The 22,227-nt window shown below is 42.0% G+C and overlaps 1 protein-coding gene across 3 annotated transcripts in view; it reads left to right on the forward strand.

Moving 5' to 3' along the window:
• The window catches only part of EDAR (ectodysplasin A receptor), a 72,226-nt gene that overhangs the window by 38,890 nt on the left and 11,109 nt on the right, over nt 1-22,227 (forward strand). For all 3 annotated transcript variants that reach the window (XM_030957950.1, XM_030957931.1, XM_030957940.1), the window contains exons 2-5: nt 7,668-7,736; nt 8,446-8,568; nt 9,650-9,831; nt 14,669-14,754. In XM_030957950.1, the coding sequence (XP_030813810.1) occupies nt 7,686-7,736; nt 8,446-8,568; nt 9,650-9,831; nt 14,669-14,754 (442 nt within the window). In that variant the 5' untranslated portion in view covers nt 7,668-7,685. The remainder of the gene's footprint in view (nt 1-7,667; nt 7,737-8,445; nt 8,569-9,649; nt 9,832-14,668; nt 14,755-22,227) is intronic.

The following is a 22,227-nucleotide window of genomic DNA, read 5'->3' on the forward strand; positions in this document are numbered from 1 at the left end:
GGAGCCTTGCCCATGAGATGGGTGGGTGGATGGGGCACACGGGGCTGCTCCCATGGACCATGCCCTGCCTGGGCCCCGGGGCTGGCTGGTGCTGCAGGCCCGGCCGTGCCCTGCAGCCGCCGCTCCCCCGGGCACCGCACGGCGCCTGCTCGCTGTGTGGGCCCCGCTCCCAGCGGAGAGCTTCCCCTCCTCTGCTCTCTCTCCCTGCTCTTCCCAACAATGGTGGCCCGGGCAGCTCGGGATGCAGCTTTGAATTTAAATGCAGCCAGCCTTTAGTTTACAAAAATAATAAGTCCCCTTCAAACACAGTTATGTAAAAAGTAGAATAATAAAAAACTTAATGTCTGTTGGCAGCATACGTATTCCTTTGTCTGTGAGACAGAGGCCCATTGACAAACGAGGCTTTTCTGGGACTCTAATATCAAGGACCAAAGTATACGTGGCCACGACATAATACTTCCTCCATTACCTTTGCCATCAGTGAAACTGCTGCGCCATTGTTTAATGCCCTTGTACAAGGAAGGAGAATCCGTGGCCAGGACCCTCCTGATAACATCCTGCCCCACGCAGGGACCTGCTCTGCAGTTCCTCCAGAGGCACCACCATGCTGTGCTGCATCTCCCTCCCGCGGCACCCCAGCTGCTATTCTCTGTGCCTGTCACAGTAATTCAGATGTTTTCATGTAAGCCATGGAAAAACCAGAACTGTGTGTTGATCTCTCTGACAATATTTGGCTTTTAGTTAAGAAATGCAAATGTACTGTAGAGCTAAGAACAGACATTACTTGTTGAAGGGTCACCATGGGACTTTTATTCTCTTTACAATTTCAATAAATTTTGTCAATGGTCACTGCAGGATTTCACCTCAGTTTCTTCGTGTGAAGTATTTCTAAATTTCAACCATTATTGTATTAAATAATAATATATAAATAAATAGAATAATCAACCATTGTTGTATTTAAAGAATGACAGTGTCTGCGCTGTGCTAAAAATCATCAGCCTCTAAAATATTATGCTCTTTGAAGGTAATCAGCAGCTCCCAGGAACAGACCCTGAGAAAGTAACCAAAGTGTGAGCTCAAATCCTTATTGGTCCTAATAATGAAAAACAAGACTCAGGCTATTCTTACTTTGCTACTTGTTATCTAGAAGAGTCAAGCACAGCAAAAAGGAAAAGGTGTTAGAAAAGCACCATCATTACTTTGGTAGCTTGTACTTTCCTAATAAGCTTTTAATTTTCTGCTCCGAATGGAAAGCAATACTCGTCTCAGGAGAGCTTCTGAATTTAAATTGTTTCCGTATCAGCAGTTTTACCTTGCCCCTTGCAGCAAAATTCCAAAAACAAGTTTCCTGTCCCTTGGGTAGGAGTGGATGGGGAAAATTCTTAGGAAATAGTGATGAGGAGAGCATTGAGCAGATGTGGCACTGAGACAATCCAGTGAATGACTGTGTTGCTGCTCATTAATTTTCATCTTAGAAGTATTAGGCTGGGAAGTCTAGCATGTTCACTTGCAATTTTTCATGGTGATGTAAGATTCATCCTCCCACTATTTCCATGGAAAACTCAGATGCCCTCTGGCAGCCCTGAGCTGGCAGCAGGGTGAGCTCACCTGGGTGGTGGAGCAGGAGATCTGCTGGGGAGGATGGGGTGCAGGCCTAATGTGCCCCCAGCACCACCACCTTTGCCAGTGATTCTCAAAAGAAAGGCCCAAGCCCTCTGAAAACAAATACCTAAGCAAGGAAACCAGAAGGAATAATACGACTGTTGTAGCACTTGCTGGAAGACCTTAGGAGGAGCTGAAAATAATCAGAAAGTCTTCTTGGAAATCACCTTAGAAAAACAAGCAGAGGTGGAAAGCAAGCCTGTGCCACTGAGGAGAATCCTTCTGGGGACTGGCCAAAGCATTCAAGAATTTTTTTCTCCATTATATATATATGTGTGTTTGTGTGTGTGTGTGTGTGTGTGTGTGTGTATGTGTGTATGTATCTATATGTGTGCGTGTGTGTGTATATATATATATATATATATATGTGTATATATATCTGTCAGAAATAGAAAGTTTCTGGGGTTTTTTACTTAACTATGCAGCAGGACACATGACAGATTTATTGATTGATGTATTTAATTTTAAAAAATTTATTTATAAAATTAATTATTAAATAATAAAGTAAATAAGTAAATAGTAAATTAGTAAATAAGTAAAACACCCCATAAGCAAGCAAAAGAGCCTATGTAACCTCTCCTAAGATCAGGGCAGCCTTTTGACTGGGAGAGATGCAAATCCCTGCTCACATTTTTGCCCTAATATTTTCTTGTTTTTATAAAGAAAATATTGTTGAATGGTCACCATGGGACTTTACTTCTATTTACAATTTCAGTAAATTCTGTCACCAACTGCAGTAGCCTCCATGGCAGGAGGTCATGGGTGCCTTTTCCCTTCAGTATCACTTCTTCACCCGAACACCAGTCTGTCTAGCATGAACATCACTAATGAGGATATGTTGTGGTGGCAGGTTGCAAGATTAATTAATTACCATTTTCCAAAAATCCATCCTATGCTCACTCCCCTCTCACATCCCCAAGTGGTTTGGAGCAGCACAGAGAGGAGTTGCCTGTGAGCCATGTGCCCTGAGTGGGCTTTGGAGTGGGAATGGAGACCACAGTGTTCCTCCAGTAGCCTGGCAGGGTTGGGTTTTGAAGGGATGCTGCTGTCAGGTAAAACCAATGTCAGCCCAGGGGAGAGGCTGAATCAGGGCCATGCCAGCAGCAAGGGGGCTGGGGCACAGCTGGCTTGGTACCAGCCAACAGGGTGTGCACTATGGGAAACCCCAGGGTCCTCTCAGACCTTGTTAATACCCCCTTTCTGCACAAATGTGTGTCAGTTGTGCAAAGTGTGTTAGAAAAGCCTTTCCTTCTTTCCTGCTTTTGCTTTGTTCCAGCATGGTAGCCTCTTTTTCCCCCAAAGAATGTTTCATAAAGTTGATGGGCCACCTACCTGAGAGCTGACACGTGTCTTTATGCACGGTGAAAAAATGGGTTCAAATATCAACTTCCAGATGTAGTTTCCAAATAAGCAACCCTGTAGGAGATGGATGGCTTTTCATTAGGTTTGATTGTCCCCAGGTCCTCAAAACACAGTGCCCCCATTAACAAATTAAAGAATCTTTTGTCTCCTCTTGTCAATATTGTTCCCACTGGAAAAAGTATTGTTTCTGTGCTCGATTAATCAATCATTTTTCTGACAGGGTTGCCAGATCACTGGGCAATTAAAGTTTTATGTGTAGCTCGGGCTGTTCTCACTGCCTTTTGATGTTTCAGGTAAAAAGGGAGAATAGAGTTGTATCATTTTAGCACTTTTTACATCTCTCTGAAGAAATTCTTAAGGTATTTGCAAGGTCAAAGTGATAAAGAAACAGTGGGAAACAGTATTGCTGGTGTTGTCCTACAAATGTAATAATATTCCGTACAATATTTTTTCACAACAATGCAAACTGTAATTAAGGCTGCAAAATAGTTTTCTTCCATCATCTCTGTGTTTCCATTTACTTTTTATTCGCTGAGTTTATTCTGTCCCTGAGCATGCAGTGCCATCACTGTCATTCAGTGATGGGCTTCCCTCCTGAAAGCAAAACTCAGACTGTATCTTTTCTCAGAAGTCTGGAGCCAGGCTGAACTCTGCTGCTGAACTCTGAAGCCTGTGAGGCCCTGCAGTGAGGATTATATGCTTATCTCTGTTAAGAAGGATTTAGCACCATCGGGAGCATACAGAGATTGTCTACTGAGCTCATGCAAAAAAACTGTGATACTGTGGAAGAGGTGGTTTGTGAGGTTCTTCTCATAAATCCTGGGAACTCAGGACAAGTGCTGGGTTTGCTGGTGGCCCTGTGAAGGACATTAAATGTGCCCACTTCTATTTCTATGAAAGCCTTTGTCTCGCATTCTGCTGTTGTTAGCTGGGGTCTTGGATGTGGATTGATGATGGATACCAATTTGCCAGCTACTCAGGGATTACATTCCTAGCCACTGATAACCAAACTGCTGCTTAGGAAACCCTAGAAAAGAAATGTGTATAGCCCTATTGGAATTGGCAAAGTTGTTTGAGACAGCGGTTGTGCCTTTCCCTCCCACAAGGTTGTCTTCTGTCGTTGAAGCATATCTATGTCAATGATGAAACTAAGGAAATACAGAGATATGAAAAATCCCCCATCTGTCTACATGAGAAACATTCCTGTGCTTCAGTTCATGTGCTTTTTTTCTTCCTTTTTTCAACTGTATTTTAAAAACTGAAAAGTCTGTGATGGGAAATTATTTTTCCACTGTATTACTTACTGAAGTCAGAGAATTAGAAGAATATGTAAGGTCGTCCATTGAAAGCTGTGAGTTTTGGCTTAGTCCACCAGCTGTGGTAACCTCATTGTTTGCACATTTCATATATTCATTCTGATTATAATTATGGATGCTGTAAATAAATCATGGCAGTGCTACCTAATAATCTAAGTAAATTACCGAATTCGAAGGCTAACTACAATGAATGATGCTTTTTCTTTGTTTAGACAGCATGAACTAAACATTTTCTACCTGCTGGTTTACTTATTTATTTGTACCTACCCATTCTTAATAGGAAACCACAAGGACTGTTTGGAAGGATTTTTGGTCTGAGAGGAGAAATATTTGAGTAATAGGGTCCCAGTCATATCTTATTTCTGTTCCCCAACTTTCTGCCTTGCATCGACAGGAAAGTAGTTGAGACAGGGAGTCTCTAGCATTTCTTGCTGTGGTTGCCACTGGGAAAATAGTCTTCCTTTTCCTGTCATCTTACAGGTATATTCTTACCAGCTATTAACGAATATGCCCAAAAGACAAATATAGCTGTAATTAGCAACCCCCGCTAGTCATGACGAGACTTGCTGTGTGTTGCACACCTGATCCACAAAGACACCATCTATGTTTTACACCTCCTCTCTGGAGACACCCACACATCCCAAACAAAAACACAAATCAGGATCTCTGCAGGGCTTGGCAGACAAGCAGCCGGAGATCCCGAATTCCTTAGGAGCGATACCAGAGTCCCAGCAAAAAATACACCTCCAGCTCCTTCCTGCTCACTGCTTCATTCCAGCCCACAGGAGAAAGTCATTTGCTTCAGCTGAAGGAAAATAATTAATTAAGAACTAATTTTTTTTAATGGTTAGGGGCCATAATGTCTGGTCACTCTTTTCCCTGCTTATTGGCAGAAGCTGGCTGGTTGAATGTGTCTTCATGAGTGTCAGCTGGAAACAAAAGCAGTTTCGGCACTAGAAGACCCTTTGTTGTGTGGATGGGATTAATGAGTGACAGATAGCATGGTGCAGATATAACTTAACATGCCTGAAAACTGACAGCAAGCCCAAGAGCAGCCTGGCATATCTTGGTAGATACCTTCTGGTATCTCCCCAGCTGAGTAACTACCTGTGGCCCTACTGCCAGAAACTTCATTTATCTACCTCCCCCCACTCCCATGTTCACTCCAGTGTTATAAAATAAGTGTTTTGAGTTTTAACACCAAAGGAGGAAAACCCCCAACCAAACAATCAAATAAAACCAACAGAAACAAACAACACAGACAGTTTATGGCAGTGTACTTGAATAGGAGGATGAATACCAAAATTTAACTTTTTTGATATTGCAATTTGTGGGAAAAGCCTCCCCTGGAGTTCTAATCTAGCACTTTGAAATAGCTTTTTCCAGTTAAAAGAAGTATTTCCCATATGCTTGACATATTGCTGCATAAAATGAAGGAATGCAGCAGGGAAAAAAGTATGTTTACATACAAAACATACTCCGCATGCATATTTATATTAGGAGAGAGAAAAATATTTTATTTATATATGTATAATTTGACACTTTCAACAATTTATGTAAATAAATGCCAAATGAAGAAGACTGTATGGAACATTAGTGGGCTGTACTTCGTTTCCATTTTTCAAATCTGGCTATGATTGCATACAAGTACCTCAAACAGAGAACATCTGGGTGGCTTGAAAGCAACTGAAAGCACGGTTTTGCTGTAAGATAGACTCTTACTGTAAAGTTACAGATTCAACATTTACTGCTGAAATTTGTGTTTCTGAGCAGCCTCAGACCAGATTTATAATAAATGTGATAATTAAGCAGTATCAGTGAGGCCTTAATAATATTAATATCTAAGGTCTAACAAACTCTTTTATAATTAGGATACAGTTTAACATACAGTTAACATATGCATTAAGACAATATTCTTGGAACCTTTCCAGGCAACTGCACTGCCACAGACTTCCTCCAACTTCATGTTTGACACTTTATACAATGGAATTACTATTTTCCATCTCTTACCTCCAGATTTAGGACAATTTATCTCTGATTCTCTTTTGTTTCTAGGTTTCAAAGTGCAATTTCCTGCACAAATGAATATACTTATGATTCAGGTTGTCCACCCACCCACCCAGTTACCTGTCTCAGCTAGCCCAGTTGCTGGAAGGAACATATAAAGCAAGTTCATAGCTTGATGCTGGAGTGATATAATCTTTGCTAATCTACTTAGTGTTTAAAAATGTAAATGTTAGCAGCTATCTCAGATGAGAGCACTGCTCTCATGTAAGTTGTATGCTCGAATGTAGCACAAAGCAGTAATTGTACTCTGCTGAGAGGCTAAAAGTCTCCCAGCGTCTGAGACAAGGAAAATTGAAAGAGTACTTTACATCTGGTAGGAGCAAAATGTCGCAACTGTATCTCAAACACTTGCAATTTGGAGCTCTAAAACCCCCAGGGCATATTATGTGCTGTAACAATATAATTAAATAGGTTGTATCATGCTTTAAAGAAACCAATTTGAGCTCCTTTTCCTGTCTCTTTTTTCACCTTAGAAAGAAATCCAGTACTTGAATGTGGAACATTAGCTCTTATTCAAAGTTAATAATTTAAAAAAACTAAATAAATTAGCACGTGTGTTTGTAACATTGATTTCAGCCTTTCTTTTTCCCAACTGTGTCAATAGCTTTTTGAATATAAGGTTTGGCTCCTTCTTGGGTTTTACTTCTTAAATCTGCAGTTTGCTTAACAAGAACAAAAAGCAGCTGATGCTTCCTAAAGAAGGTAAAGCAGCTCTGGGCTTTCTCAGTGCATCCACAGGAGCCAGCAAGGAAAGTGCAGCCCTGGTGTCCTGACTGCCCACACTGCTTGCTGTTGGTTCACTCTCTGGCTCTGCTTTGGCTCCTCCGTACGGATCTCTCCCAGACAAACCTGATGTCTTGTGGTCAAGCACTAATTGGTGTGGACACAAGCCAGGCTGCTTCATTTCTGTGGTCAGATGCAGCCCTCCATTCCTCCATGGGAGGATTTCTCAGCAAGCCAAGAGGTGCCAGAATTCAGACTTGGTTCCTCATCTTTCACAGATTTTTGCAAATATGGCAAGACTGGATCCCCTCCTGCCATTATCTTCTCAAAGAGAGGAAAGAGATGTGCAGTAAGGGGGTGTGGTGTCTGTGTGTGTGCTTGACTGCACGTGCACATCTCCCCCTCTCTTTGTTTAGACCTCTGGGCATTGCTCCCATGTAACCTTTGTTCTGCTTATGAGCCCTTCTGTTCTTATTTTGGCAACACACACAAATATTTACTCATGTTCATAAACAATCACCAATTCTATCTTTTCAGGTAAAATATCAAGAAAGCATGGCTCACCTGGGTGAACGTAAATGGACTCACGTGTTCCCTTTCCTGATGGTAGGTATTTCTGTGTGCACGTGTCTCTCTAGTGTGCAAAGATAACAGGGTTAACTCTGCCTGGGTTATTCATAACCACCTGTGAATTGTGGCAGAGCCACACATGACCTGTGGACTGAACCTCAATGCAGTGATCGTTTTCATTCCATAAAACACCTGAGAATGTGAAGTTTAATCCGTGGCTGCTAGGAAGCGGGGGAAAGGAGAAGGATCCAGGATGGAGCAGAGACGGAAAGTGCTGGAAGAGCACGTTAGCCTGGCTATCACATGAAGCACAGCCCTATGGTGGTTGAGGCCTGAGGCAGTGCATTATCTCTGGTTGTTGTAGTTGTCCCTTGCAGTCACATTTATGAAGGCTCATTAGAACTGGGAGTGATGAGGGTGTGAACTCTGGCATTTGCCTGCGTGGGAGAGCATGTGATTTAACAGGTCAGGAACCATGGCCTTCAGTGTTTTAAGGAGTGGCAGTGCCAACAAGCGTGAATGTCAGTCTCTGAGAAACTCTTGGAACTACCAGGTTGCTGAAACCTGCATCTGCTTCCATTTAAATAGTGTCCCCACTTCTGCTTCTGAGCTTGAGGTGTGTTTCACCCTGCAGTGCTGGCCCTGCTACCTGTTGAACCACAGCAGATGTGCGAGGGGAGGGGGTGAGGCATGGAGGACGATGGCAGTGGAAGTGACAGTGCTCTGGAATGCTCTCTGGTGACAGGTCTCCCTGGTGTACTCTGCCAGTGCCGAATACTCCAACTGTGGTGAGAACGAGTACTACAACCAGACCACTGGCATGTGCCACGACTGCCCCAAGTGCGAGCCCGGTGAAGAGCCCTACATGGTAATTTCAGCTTCTTCTGCTGCTGGGGGGAGTGTACCAGACACCAAATGCAAAAAACCCAAATGCTTTGCTGTGTGGAATAATGGGTAGGAAAGGAAATGGGAAGGCTGTGGATGCCTAAGCAGGAGCACTCACACCTCCCAGTGTGCCATGGGAGCGAAGGGTCTTGCATGCACACCAGCAATCCATATCCCAGGAGCAGTCTGTTACAAGGGATACTGTAAAAATGGAAAGGTAGAAGTTCCATACACAGTCCCTGCCAGTCTGTTCTCATCTCAGTAGTTATTTAGAATCTGATGCTGACATTCCAACACAGAGTGATAAATTGGTCAGTCTGGTTTGCTTGCTGGTCCCTCACACTGACAAGTCAATTTTGCTCTTCTGCTAAGATATTTCGACACTAGAGGAACTTGATTGTTTCTGCAATATTTTAAATCATGATTCCTAAGTAACCATTTGATTTACAGCAGATAATTATTGCCTATTAAAAAAAATTACTGAAATCCTGTTTGGTTTTAATGGGATAAACATCCTATTGCAAGCATTTCACAATAGTTGGTAGTCCCAAACAAATATGTTTGAATAACCAGTTTGGTTTCGTTTTATTTAATCTAAATGTAATGTTCAGCTGGGACATGTGAGTTCAGAGGTTACAAAATCTCATCCAAACATTTCCTTTTGGGCTGTTCTCTCTGGGGTCTCCTGGCCTGAAACTGCTGATAGCCCTGCTGCAGCTGTGTTTCTCCTGTAGGAGTCTTCTCTACTCTTCCATTTTTAGCTCACTCTCTATCCAAGCAGCAGCTGAAATTCACTTCCACAATTTGCTGGACTATGATAGAAGTAGTTTGGGGGGACCACTTACAAACAGCATAATTCTCCAGCGCCCCTTCTGCCTTTCCAGCACACAGCATGCTGCATCCTTTTATCCCTGCATGGTCTTTTTAGGATAGACACTAACAGGCCAAACGACAGATTCCTCTCCCTTTGTGCTGCAAGGCCAACGGGGCAGGCTGTGAGCTTCTCTTTTGCTAGAAGTTGGTGTGCAGCACAAGATTGCTTTTGAGCGACTGTGTTGTTGCAGACATGTGGATATGGCACCAAAGATGAGGACTATGGCTGCATCCCCTGCCCTTCAGAGAAGTTTTCCAAAGGAGGGTACCAGATATGCAGACGGCACAAGGACTGCGAGGGATTTTTTCGAGCCACAGTCATGACACCTGGGGATCAGGAGAATGATGCAGAGTGTGGTCCTTGTCTCCCAGGGTAAGGAATTATCCACAGACCTTTGCTCTGCCCAAGGCACTGGGAAATACTTTTCTAATGTCAAAATCTCTGACAGCCTCTCCATGTCAAAGCTGACTGTAGGTACAATACTGGTAAATTATGCTTTTTCATCTCTGCTAAAACAATACATTTAAATGTTTTAAAAGCATTGGTGAGTTTAATAAACACAGAATCATAAAATAGTTAGGCCTGGAAGGGACCCTAAAGAAGATGTTTTTAATCTTACTGAAATGTCACTGTTTGGAACAACTAGAAAACTTTTTCCTCTTACTAGAAATGGAAAGGGAACAAGCACAGCTGTGCAGTGCCATTTTAAACACGTGAAGAAATCCAGCTTGGCCTCCAGCTGTAGCTTCAGTGGGCCACCTTCTAAGTCCTTACTACATATGAGCTGCATGACAGCACCTAAATACCCTGTAGGGTCTATGCTGGCACTACAGCATGTTTAGGGGCATAAAATAACTCCTCTCCAGATGTGAACAGCTGGCACATTTGTCAGTAGTTGACAGTATTAGCTAACATGGCTGTTCACTGAGATTTACCAAGGCATTTTAGTCTCTCGGGTCCCTTTCTACAAAACAGAGTGGAGACTGAGGAGCTGTTAATGTAGTGTGTGTAGTGTTGTTCAGAGTCAAAACAAGTTTCAGGGCTGGCTGAAGGGGCTTAAAATAGGTGCTGTTTATTAAGTCCATCTTTGTAATGGTCTCTTACACTCAGTATAATTCTCATAATCACGGTGAGAAAGAAATTGCTACATTGGATATGTATGTCCTTGACAATATTACATCTGAAAGTCTGCAAACCCAAGCATACACATGCATTCTTGATGTTTTTTTGTAGGGTGAGTAAATACTCTAAAATACAACCTCTCCTTACATACCTTTTCAGTTTCTGCCACTATTCCTCTTTGGTTTAGAGAGTAATTCCTACTGACATTTGGCTTTTGTGAAGTTTGCAGATGCTGTATAACCCACAATCCTTATAGCACAGGAAGCCCTGTTAAAGAGGCCCTGCAAGCTTACAGGTTTATTTTATCAGTAAGTCTTTGTGAAATTTTCACAGTTTACAAATAAAATGAAGGACTTGTCTAGCTGCCAGCCAAACAGACTGATGATGTGACTTGAAAAAGCTCTCTCTTGACTTCCCCTCATATATCATAAAGAGCAAGAAACTTAAATAGTGGTCACAGTTGCTGTTTTGTAATTTTTGTCAGGACTAATGAGGTTACCCAGGTGGGAGCAGGGTGCTGGCTGAAAATAATCAGCTTGCACAGCTGGTGCTTGGGGAGAAATCTCAAAACATCGTGTTTGCACAGGTGTAGCCTGTAGCAGAAACTGGTCTGCCGGAATCTGGCTGTGTGCCGCTCCTCCTGCAACGCTCAGGTCCTGGGATTGTTTGGCAAAGCCAGCAGTTAAGGAGAAACACCCTCTCAGTCCAAGCTTGAATAGATGGAATTCTCTAGATAAACTAAACATGAGCTAAAACAAGCTCTGAAGCTGCCCTGACTCCTCATGCTACTTAGAGTCCTCAGAGTTTGCTCCTGGGTGCTGGTGGGTGAAATGCAGAGCCTGTGTGTCAGAGCAGAGAGCTGGTGAGTAGCTCATTGTCCTTATTGTCCCCTGTGCCACAGGGACAGCCAGGTACTAGGGTGAGTGGCACTGGCAGGGTGCTCCCTTGCCTGGGCAGTAAACCTCAGAGAGCCCCTGAGCGGATGTGAGGGATTAAAAACAAGGTTTCCATTTTCAGAGGACTGCTTCCATAGCACACTGCAGACCTGCCCAGCCCACATGCTGCTCTTTGCACTTAAGGACATCTCATCCCTATGCTATTTTTCACCTGCTCAGTAAAGAAGCCTGAGGAAAAGACAAGCATATGGCACATTCTGCACCAAAGTTTTCAAACAAAATACCGCTGAAGTGGCAGCCTTTCCCAGGGGTTACAAGAGCCATCCTTTGTACTTTATCTTAAAATAGGTGCTGGATAATGATATATTTTTTCTTCTATTTTCTTTTTTTTTTCCACTATTACTGATGACCAATTTTAGGGAAGAAGGAGGCCTTTGGTACAAGAGAGGAGGTCATCCACTGCTTCTTTGTGTTCCCTCTCATATAAAACAGAAATAACACTGTCATGTCACAGGAAGTGTGCAGGACAGGAGATTTTAAAGACTTAGTTCCAAAGCTGTGATCCTCAAAACCAAAGTCCAGTTGCCAGTGAACTCTAGAGGTACCTAGACTGAACCTCCTGGGACACTGCAGGCTTTGTCCTCTGCTCCCTGCCCAGAAGCTCTTCCATCATGCCAAATAGACAGGTTAAGAATGTGGAAATTAGGTGTGACTCACTATTTCCCTCAATGGGGTGATCCATTAGGTGTTCCTGGAGTGAGACTGAGATCACAGCCAACTACAAGCAGCAATGGCAGGTCACAGCAAGGGTCCCTCTAGCCTGGTCGTCTGTCTTCATTCAGCAGTGGCCATAAGGAGTAAGAACAGGTCAAGTACAAATAATACATATTCCTTATGCTGTCCCAGCACCTATTTTCAGCCTGGGGTAAGTCTCCAGTCCCCTACAAGGTAGAATTGCAATAGGATAATTTTCTTTTTAAATGCAGTCAGAAATGCCTCTGCTACTGACATTTCCCCATTTCATGTGTTTGTCCATGGCTACAGCGAATGCAGGGTCAGTTCTCTGAGAGGCTTTAAGAGAAGGAGTGAATGCTCCTCTGTTTCTGCATGAAAAAGTTTAGCCAGTGAATTTCTAATGAAATTAAGTGCCAGCCTTGCTGCTCTGGATAAGGCAGCAGATGCCTCCACCAAGGATACTCCTCCTTGATGTCTCTCTGCAGAACAACCCCTGCTGAGAAGAGCACCCACCCCTCTCTGTCTCCTGCCCCAGACAGTCCCAGGCTCCCTGTTATGGTGGGAGGGCAGGCCTAAATCTGGCTCCAAGTCCCTGAGTCTGCAATGACACCACCAAGCTTAGCCCAAGATACGCCAGTATGGTGTCAAACAGGAAAACAAGTCCAGTTTTCAGTCCAGCCTCTATTCTTGGATTTTGCCTGTAGCCCCTCCAAACCTGAGCCTGGCAGATGCCAAGGAAAGAAAGAATAAATATCATAGTGGAAGAGTGATACTGTGAAATTTTATTTTGTCATTAGTGGGTCACTTCTCTGTAGCTGGTGATATAAAGCTATCACATATCTCCAACATTACCTTTAATATCTGGTGCTTTGGAAAGTAACCAGAAACACAAGTCTGTTGCCAGTACTTCATGGGGGTGAGTCACTAATGCTTGCAGCTGCAGAGTTTCCTACTCACATGAGTGAATGGTTGCCTACCATGAGCATCCTCTTCAGCTTTCTTTACATGTCCTCCACCATTCTGCATTGTGGTGAAAACCAAGAATTCTTCCACCAGCTTGATTTAATTAATTGTCAGAAGGATTGTTTGTCTTTCCTAAACCAACACAGCTATTGGACTGTGGATCCTAACTGTTATGTATTTTTCTTCATAGATTTATATGTATCTTTGGGCTTCCACTCTTTTGTTTTGTGGTTTGGCAGCATTTTCCTGTGTATTTATTAACTGCTTTGTGACCTAAAATGACATAGGCCCCGTAAGGGAAGAAAGATGAAGTTTTGCTCTTGAGAGAATGGTGGAGTGGCCCATGGGGCGCAATAGACATTTGAAGGATGAAGTGAGGGTGAATCTTTTAAAACCAGTAAGAAAGAAATGAGGAACCATGTGTAGTTCCCCTGCTCTCTGAGTTTGCTCCAGTCCCTATTTCCCCTTTGCATCTCTGTGTATTCCATTCCCTGGACCTATATCTCTTATTTGTCACTCCATAGTACACCAACTGATTTTGATGGACAGTTTCAGCAGTGATTTCCTAACAATGCATACATTTTCCAGGAAAAAACCCCATACTTGACATGCATAGGCAAGTATATAAGAGCAGAAAAGAGATCCCCAGTTGCATAAAATGTTTGTAGTGTTGAGTTCCTGTCTACACAGAATAGATTAAGAATTTATTCATCTCTTCATTAAAATATGTAGTGATTTACAAGTGATTTGTAAAGACATATCTGCAACATCAACAGTATGATGTTACATCGACATATGTATGATTCTGATGTAATTACTCATTAGGGTGCATGTGGATCCAGCTCTTGAGTAGCCAATTACCATATTTCAACACTAACTTTATTAGCAGCTCAGAAGTCCAAATTATGAAAACTTTTCCTTCACACTGTAATTCCACTATCAAGGACTAATTTATAAACAATACAGCAAGGAAATTTTAAAACATGAACCAAACCTGCTAAACCTAATCTGCCTTGCCCTGTGAGGGTATTTTTTTCCTATATTTTTTATTATGATCCACCTCAGATTTGGTTCTAAGATTACAGAGATTATTCTTACGGTGTTTGTGAGTAAAATTGGCTAACCATATCCAACTGGTGGTCTTGCTTGAAAGATTACTGCTTCAAAAAACTGAATTCTCTTTGAAAAATCTTATTTCAGGGCATGCTCTAAACTGCAGCTTGAACTCAGCAGGGAGACTAATGTTGTTTTAGGCACTGTTACCACTTCTTGTCATGTCTAGATGTTTGATTAATTACATTTTAGGAGGAAAGGAAGAAGAGAAACACAGTGTCTATTCAGGCAATTAAAAAAAAAAGAATAATCTTTGCCTCAGATTGCTTATAAAATTTTTTTAAATGATTTTATCTCCATATAATTGGTTGCTGCTGAACCATGTTCAGTCACATCATATTAATTTACACTGTTTTGCCTCTTCTTGCCCTTCGCTGCAGTTACTACATGCTGGAAAACAGACCTCGGAACATCTACGGGATGGTTTGCTACTCGTGCTTGCTGGCACCTCCCAACACCAAGGAATGTGAGTGTTCTGCTGTTTCTATGCACTTCATCTGGTTTTGACTTAAAATCATCTGGAAACTCAATGTGAAATCTTTCCGTGATGATAATTATGTTCAAACAATAAACCCAGCTCCACTTAAGCAATTTCTGCTTCCAACTAGCCTTGCCAACAAAGGGAGGGAGTGCTTATCATTTGAGGAATAATCAGAATCTTTTATTTTAGGATCTACTATTGCTCATTTGTTCTCCATTTTGCATCTGTTAAGAGATCCCATGCAGGATTTATGAGGGTTACTTAAACAGTAGGTCCAGAAAAATCCCATGTCTATGCATTTTTTTAATTGAGTTTCAGTTCACCTGTGAAGAAAACATGGGACGATTTGTAGATTTGTAATTTGTAGGAGTAAAAGGGCATCACACCTTTTCATATCCTGTTGCTGCAAAGTGATTCGAGGGTTAACACTGATGTCTGATGGTCAGCACTGATAAGAGAATTAGTTCTGTAGATTTCACTGACAAAAGGGTCTGTAGTTTGCTAATTGAGGAAATCATGTATGAATGTGTGTGTGACACCTGTTTGTTTGCATAGCTTGTACAGTGCAATGGCTTATCCATCCTCATGTCATGAGGAGAGGGACAGCTCACACCACCACTGTCCTGCAGAGGCAACCCCCCAGAAAACTGCTGTCTCCTTTAGGGGGCAAAGAAAAAGAAAAAGAAAGTGAGGAGAAAAAAAAAAAAGGAAAAGGAAAAATATTAGGCTGTCTCTGAATGACCAAATTACTTTGACACCCCCTCAGAGAATCTGGAGAAGATCAGGACAAAAAGCTTTAAAACTAAACAACAACAACAAAAACCTAAACAAACAGAAAAAAATGAGTAGTTCCCCAGTAAAACTTGATGCCCCTAAAACCAAAATCCTGTTCATGTTCTCTTCTTTTAGAAACCTTTGTCATGAAAAGGAATTGCAGTGTTTTGTCTGCTTGATTTGAAAGCAGAGGCTGAAAGTCCCAGAGCATTTATTTATGTACATAAATAGCGATGGCTTTGTTCAGATGCTGCAGAACTGTATATCACTGCTGCTCTTTAAAGGATGAGAGGACATGAACATCTACCACTTTCCTACAGTTTAAGAGCTCAGAGGAGCCAGGGGATGATGAGCACCCCACAGAGCTCCTGGTGAGCAGCAGCAGTCCAGGGGCATCTCCCTGAGCTGTCTGCATGCCAAGTACTGCTCTGTTGTACAGCCGCTCATCCCACTTGGCTGCAGAAATCCACCCAGCCCTGGCATTGCCCTTCTGCACAAGACAGTGGGAGTGGGTGAAGGGCAGGGTGAGTGTGGTTTTGGTGAGATAACATCTGTTCAGGAGGTGAGGTAAGGGTGCTAGGGAGGACCCAAATGCAAGATAGGGGAAGGAGGTGCAGAAGTAAGTGAGAACACAAGGGTAGGAAGGTTGTGGTTTAACCCCAGCTGACAGTCCAGCCCCAGACAGCCAGTCACTTGCTCCCACCCACACAGGGAAGACAACCAGAAGGGTGAAAGTGAGATAACTCAATGAGACAGGATGGGAGAACAATGGTGCTCTCCTTAGCTGTAAACATTCCTTGCTGGGGAAGTGCCTGGACTATGTGTTACAGATGGCCAAGTCGAGGGGTATGTGCCCCTGCATGGAAACTTGCTCAGGGAATTTGTCTGATGACACATTTCATCTGGCAGAAAAGTCTTTGGGTTTGATCAAAGGATAAGCAAATATCTTTCAGCTCATGTGCAGTCAATAAAACTTGAAATGGCCAAGGACACAAGATGAATATCCCATGCCCCAGCATCTGGAAATATTAGTGTAAAAAGGATTGGAAGTGAGAAAGAAATTCCTTGATGGGCCCGTGTCACCTTGTTGGGGTTTTTTCCCTCTCAAAGGACTTGAGACATAAATAGCACAAAATATCATGGAAAAGAGAGGGAGGAAGGGAGATGACTCACAGAGGCCAGAGGTTTAACTGAGGCAAACGTGTCACTAGTTTATGGTGTTGAAAATCTCACTGCTCTGAAGGATGGGAGCAACAGCTCTGCAGCCTGGGAGGAATAACAGGCTTCAGTGGGAGCCTGTGGGCAGTGGGCACACAAGGGAAAGGGCTGTGCGCTCATGAGCATAGCAATGTGTGCTGTGTAGCAGGAAAGCTGTTTCTTACTGTGAAGAAGGGGAACATCGCCATAGAGTCTCCAGTTTGCCCCACCTTGTGCACTGTGAAACAGCTGTGTCAGATTTCTGACCTCTCAACATGCAGCTCCCTCGAGTCTCCTGTGCAGGAGCTTCTGTGCTGAGCACAGAGGAGCACAGTGCGAAATGCCAAAGGTGTGAGAGCTTCAGCTGTGCTTGAGGCAGATCGTGAGCCATCAATGCCCCTTGCTGGCATAAATGGGGATCTGATACCTCTGTGATAAATAACAGCACTGCAAAAGACAGGGAAGCAGGTTTTCCATGTAAATCAAGCCATTAAGGTAATGAACACCAAACCACACCAAGATGTGGCTTCCCACAGTTAATGGTGCTGGATTTTTCATCAACACCTCTGGAACTGGAGTCACTTCAGGCCTCTATGTAGGGTGGTTTTTTTGTTTTCTTTCTCTTTTATCCAGTGTAAAAGTATATGCAAGAGACAGAAGATTTAGCCATATATGGAGTTTCTCTTGCAGAGAGGTACAGTTATGGCTGGAAGAGATTTTGTCCTTTAGCAGCTGAAACTCTCAGTTATGAGTATTAACTCTCTTTCTCTTCAAACTTTGATATTTGTCACTCCAATTCAAAAATGTTGTAGAAAAACTAAATCAAACCCTGCTACACTAACTTTAGGAGCACTTACTTTGAAGTTGAATTTACACAATTGCATCAAATATACCAATCCTTTTCCACTCACAGATTATTGGTCTAGAGAACTTCAGCAACTGATTGAGGGTTTTCTTTTTAAATCTACTGTATATATTCATAAGTATGTGCATAAAATATTTCATGCTGTTTTATCTCAACTTTTTTGCTGGATTTATATATAAAAAGAGATACAATAACCAACCTGTAAGTTTTTAGGTCTCACACCTACCAATGATAGCTTGGCAAAATTAAAAAAAGAAAAATATTGATGAAGGAAAATATATGTGGTCACGCTATTTTTTAAATACCAGAGAGCAAATGACATCTAGAAATAGAAAATAATATTTTTATCATTGTATCATTAGAAATTCAAAAATAACTAAACAGATGAGATGGAACAATTGACTAACAATTGATGTTTCATGTGAAGAGCAGTAATCAGGGGGGCACATCCAAACCCGTGTACTCTGAACTCAGCTTCCTTAACTGAAAGGCTTAACACAAACAAGTCTATTGCCAAAACCACTTTATTAGTTAAAATAATTATTTCAGAGAATTTTATTTTAACTTTCCATTCTTTGAATCACTAATTTCCATTCCTTGCCAGTTTTATCCTTTTGTAATACAATCAACATCAGGACCTTTTTCTCTTCTGTTTCAAATTATGCCTACAAGCAAATAGGGCTTGTTATCTGGAACTAACATACTTTTTTTTTTTTTAGTTGCTTGATCTCTGAACACCCATTTGCTATTCACATGTTTACTGGGAGAAATGTTGAAGGCCATGCTTTATTATTCTCTGCTGGAATGGCCTGGTTCTTCCCTAAGGATTTGTCCATATTAGGAAGGAACCTAATTTTAGGATAAAATTGGCCAGCTTCAGCCATCAGCCTCCAAGGGGAGGGATCTGAGGAGAAAATGTGGGCTTTGCTGTCTTCAGCTGCTGGGAAAGCTGAGCTCAGGTGTCCCTCAGGAGGTTTTGTGGTCCTGGTGCAATTCTTCCAGATAAAACCACTACAATGGCTTTGATGTTTTCACTGGTGCTGGAGCTGCAGCTCCCACAGTGAGCATCACCTGCCCATGGGAGGCACTGCAGATCTCTGCAGGATTGCTCTGACTGGGCTCAGGAGCTGAAAAACCTGCAGAGCTGCAGCCTTGGACCACCCATTCCAATGGGCTGGCCACCAGGACGCCGGGGAAATGGGAGACCAGCTCCAGGCAGGTCTGTTCTCTTCCTTGTGATGCTCTAAAGTCATGACAGCAAAGCTTAAATAGCAATTATCCCCTTCATGTTGCACAGAGAGAGGGGTGATAACACTGAATTCCTGGACAGAGGCTTAGTTCATGGAGTGTTTGTCTAGGACTTTTCAGTGCTGCGCAATGATTACAGCTCCCAGGGAGTCCTAAAAAAAACTTCAACAGATGCAAATAAATTGTCAGATTAAGGCCATGTGGCCTATAATCATCATCACTTTCCTGCCCTGGCAAAAGGAGAGAGAAATAAAATAGTTATAGACATTATAGAAAGCACAGCAGAAAAAAAAAATTCCGTTTATGTGATGTGATTACTTACAGAGAGATTGACCAGACTGAAAACAAAGTCAGGGGGAACTTTCCTATCATCATTTTCAGAAGTTTAATTCTCAGGAATTAATTTACTTCATGGTCTTCCCGGTGTAATAGCTATCTACACTAACTGAAGTATCCACCTGTGACTCCAGAAAATATCAGAGTAACTGATAGTATTCTGTAAAATAGAGATCACTCAAGCAATCCTCCAGTGCCTAGGATATGTTCTGTTATCTGTTATTATTTGTGATATTTTCCGAGATGGTTTGTGTTTGGTTACTGAAGTCATATGTAGGCACCTCAGAAAGCAGGTTGGCTTTGCCAGCTGCTTTAGCTTGCCTGCCTTTCCAAGTGCACAGACATTCCATTTGAAATGTTGTTTTCCTAAATTTGAAAGCAAACCTTTCCAGTAAGTACCTGAATACAGATTTACATTATTTAAAAGTTCTGACCCCTGCTTTCTACATATCTAGGTCATTATTTATGACTATGTTTAGTTAAAATCCAGTTTTAACTTTGTCAGCCATAAACTGTCTACTTTTATTGAATTTCAACTCAGTATAATTTATTTTTCATCTCATATTTCAGACTGATAGTTACTTATTTGCATGTGTGCTTTATCCTACTTCAGCCCATAAAAGAATCTCAGTGATGGCACTCACAGTCCATCTGTGCCATCCACAGCTGGACTATGCCTGGGAGAGGAGGGATGCATCAGGAGAAAGCAAGCTGCACTCAAGAGCACCAGATAGATACACATACAGACACCAGGTTTTTAAAATGTGTCTTATTTTATGATCACTCTGACAGTCTGTTGTGTACAGACTTTGGGGATTTTTATAACATGTTATTAAATATTAAATAGACTCACAAAAATCTGTTGCTGGTTGTGAGCAGCAGTTCCTTGAATGGACCAGTAAGCTGATACCCACTGCAACAGATGTCAGGGGCACATATGGTCTCCTACTGCACCAAATTTTATTCACTCTCAAACACTTGCAAGGGGGCTTGGTGGTAAAACCTCCTTTACCTGTGCTCTCCCCCTCCTCCGCTCATAAATCTAGTAGTTTTGGTTGTTACTTCTTACTGTAAGTTCTGTCCTAAGATACAAGAGCAACTGGAATAGTCTGTTGCATAAAGCAGAAAGGTTCATTGAAACAACAACAAAAAATGTATTTTATTGCCCAGCATTTCCTGAAAGAACAAAAGGCAGCTGCATGGTAATTTAAGTTAAAGCTATCTTTTGAGTTAAAATCCCCAAACATTCAAAAGTGAATACAGATTCAATTGTTCTTTTAAACAATAAGTATGGAACATTTTTTTTATTGTTTAGACTCCAAGAAAGTTACAACTAAATCACAATTTTTTTGAATAAAAACATCTATAATGCAAAAGTTGACTAACCACCAGTGATCAACTTCTTTCCTAATTTCTTAATCACATTCCTGCAGTATTACATACAGGTGTCTAGGAATATAAACTACTCTTTTGCATGGCTGTATTACAGCCATCGGTCTTTATTTAAAAAATAGAGTTGCTTCCATATGGTGTTCTATAACACCTCAGGATGCCTCTGCCTGAGCTATATCTAAGTCTTTATAGATTATGTGTCATCTATATTGGAAACAGAATTAATAATGTGATTGGGATGCAAAACTGGATGTGCACAGGAACAACTGACATTGCAGTTATGGTGTGGCGCTGACAGGGAAAAAGCAGCAGCTATGAGTTTCTTTTTACTCATACAAAAGGGATATAAACTGAAATTCAACAGAAGGTGGCAGTTTGGTTCCTCTTGTAGTGCAGGTGCACGAATTGGCACTTTCTTCTAAGCCACATCTAAAGAAAAACTTTGGCTCATAATGGATATGCCAAATTATTAAATTTGACAGTAGGCTTAATATATGTGTAACAGCTAACTCCCTCCCAGGCATGTGTGAAAGGCCACCACAGTCTAGTGCAGCCTTGACTTTGCCATGCCAGCACTAGGGAACAAAGGAGGTGGCTCCATTCCCATGTGAGGACATTGTGCCCATGGGCTCTGGGGTTGAAGGCTCTCCCTGCTGAGCACAGGAGAGGCTGTGCTGTGCAGTGTGTGCCTGCTGTGGGCAGCACACCCTGCCCTGCTGTGGGGTGGAGCTGGGTGAAGTGTGATGATGATGCTGAATGGAGAGTGGTGACCTTCCTCCTTACCCTTCCTGTGCTACTTGCTGCTGCCTGACTTCCCACTTTGAAAGGCTCTGCTTCCTTTCACAAATGGGTGAAAAACATGAAGTTAACAATACCAAGACAATGAAAGATTATTAGGCAGAAATATTTCAATTCATTCATGTTTCAAGTGAAAGAAAAGAGAAGCAAGTTTGCTAAAACTCACTTGGGGAGATGAGCTGAAGCTTGTTAGCTGAACTCCAGGCAGACAAAGCAGCACAGCTTGCCTGTGCTCACTGAGGGGCAGTGTCAGAGAAGCTATTGTTGACTTGTTGCAGCTTGCAAGGACCATGCAGGATTCCAATTGGCTGTAATTGGATTTGCCAGGGGGGCTGCAAGAATAGACATAAGCCTGATGTCTGTGCATGAACATGAAGGAAAGTATCAGGCCACAGCTCTGGCCATTTGCTAAATTTCCTCTGTTGTCCAGCCACGATGAGTAAACACAGAGGTCATGACCAAGGATGATTCAATTCAGTTTTGTGAAGAATTGCTGAAAATTTTACAAATTACCTGTCTTTAATGTCCACTACATGCAGATGACAGCTTCATTTACTGATCCCTAGATAGTCTTACTGAATTGCAATTTCTGGAGCTCATAACTAATTCTTCTTAGAAAGAAATCTGTCAAAGAGAAAGGACCAGAGGCAAGACTTATGTAATAAGTCTTAGCCTTCATTTGCAAAATACAAAATGCATCTGAATTAATAAACTAGTATATTTAAAACCTAATGAAAACCCTTATTCAGTTTGAAAAATACCAATTATAATGAGTTAATCAATTTCCTTCCAACAAATGATGTTTAAAAGAAGTTTTATGATTGTTAGAGAAAATTTCTTTTGAAGAC

The sequence above is a fragment of the Camarhynchus parvulus genome, chromosome 1, assembly GCF_901933205.1.
Source record: "Camarhynchus parvulus chromosome 1, STF_HiC, whole genome shotgun sequence".
Taxonomy (NCBI): Eukaryota; Metazoa; Chordata; class Aves; order Passeriformes; family Thraupidae; genus Camarhynchus; species Camarhynchus parvulus.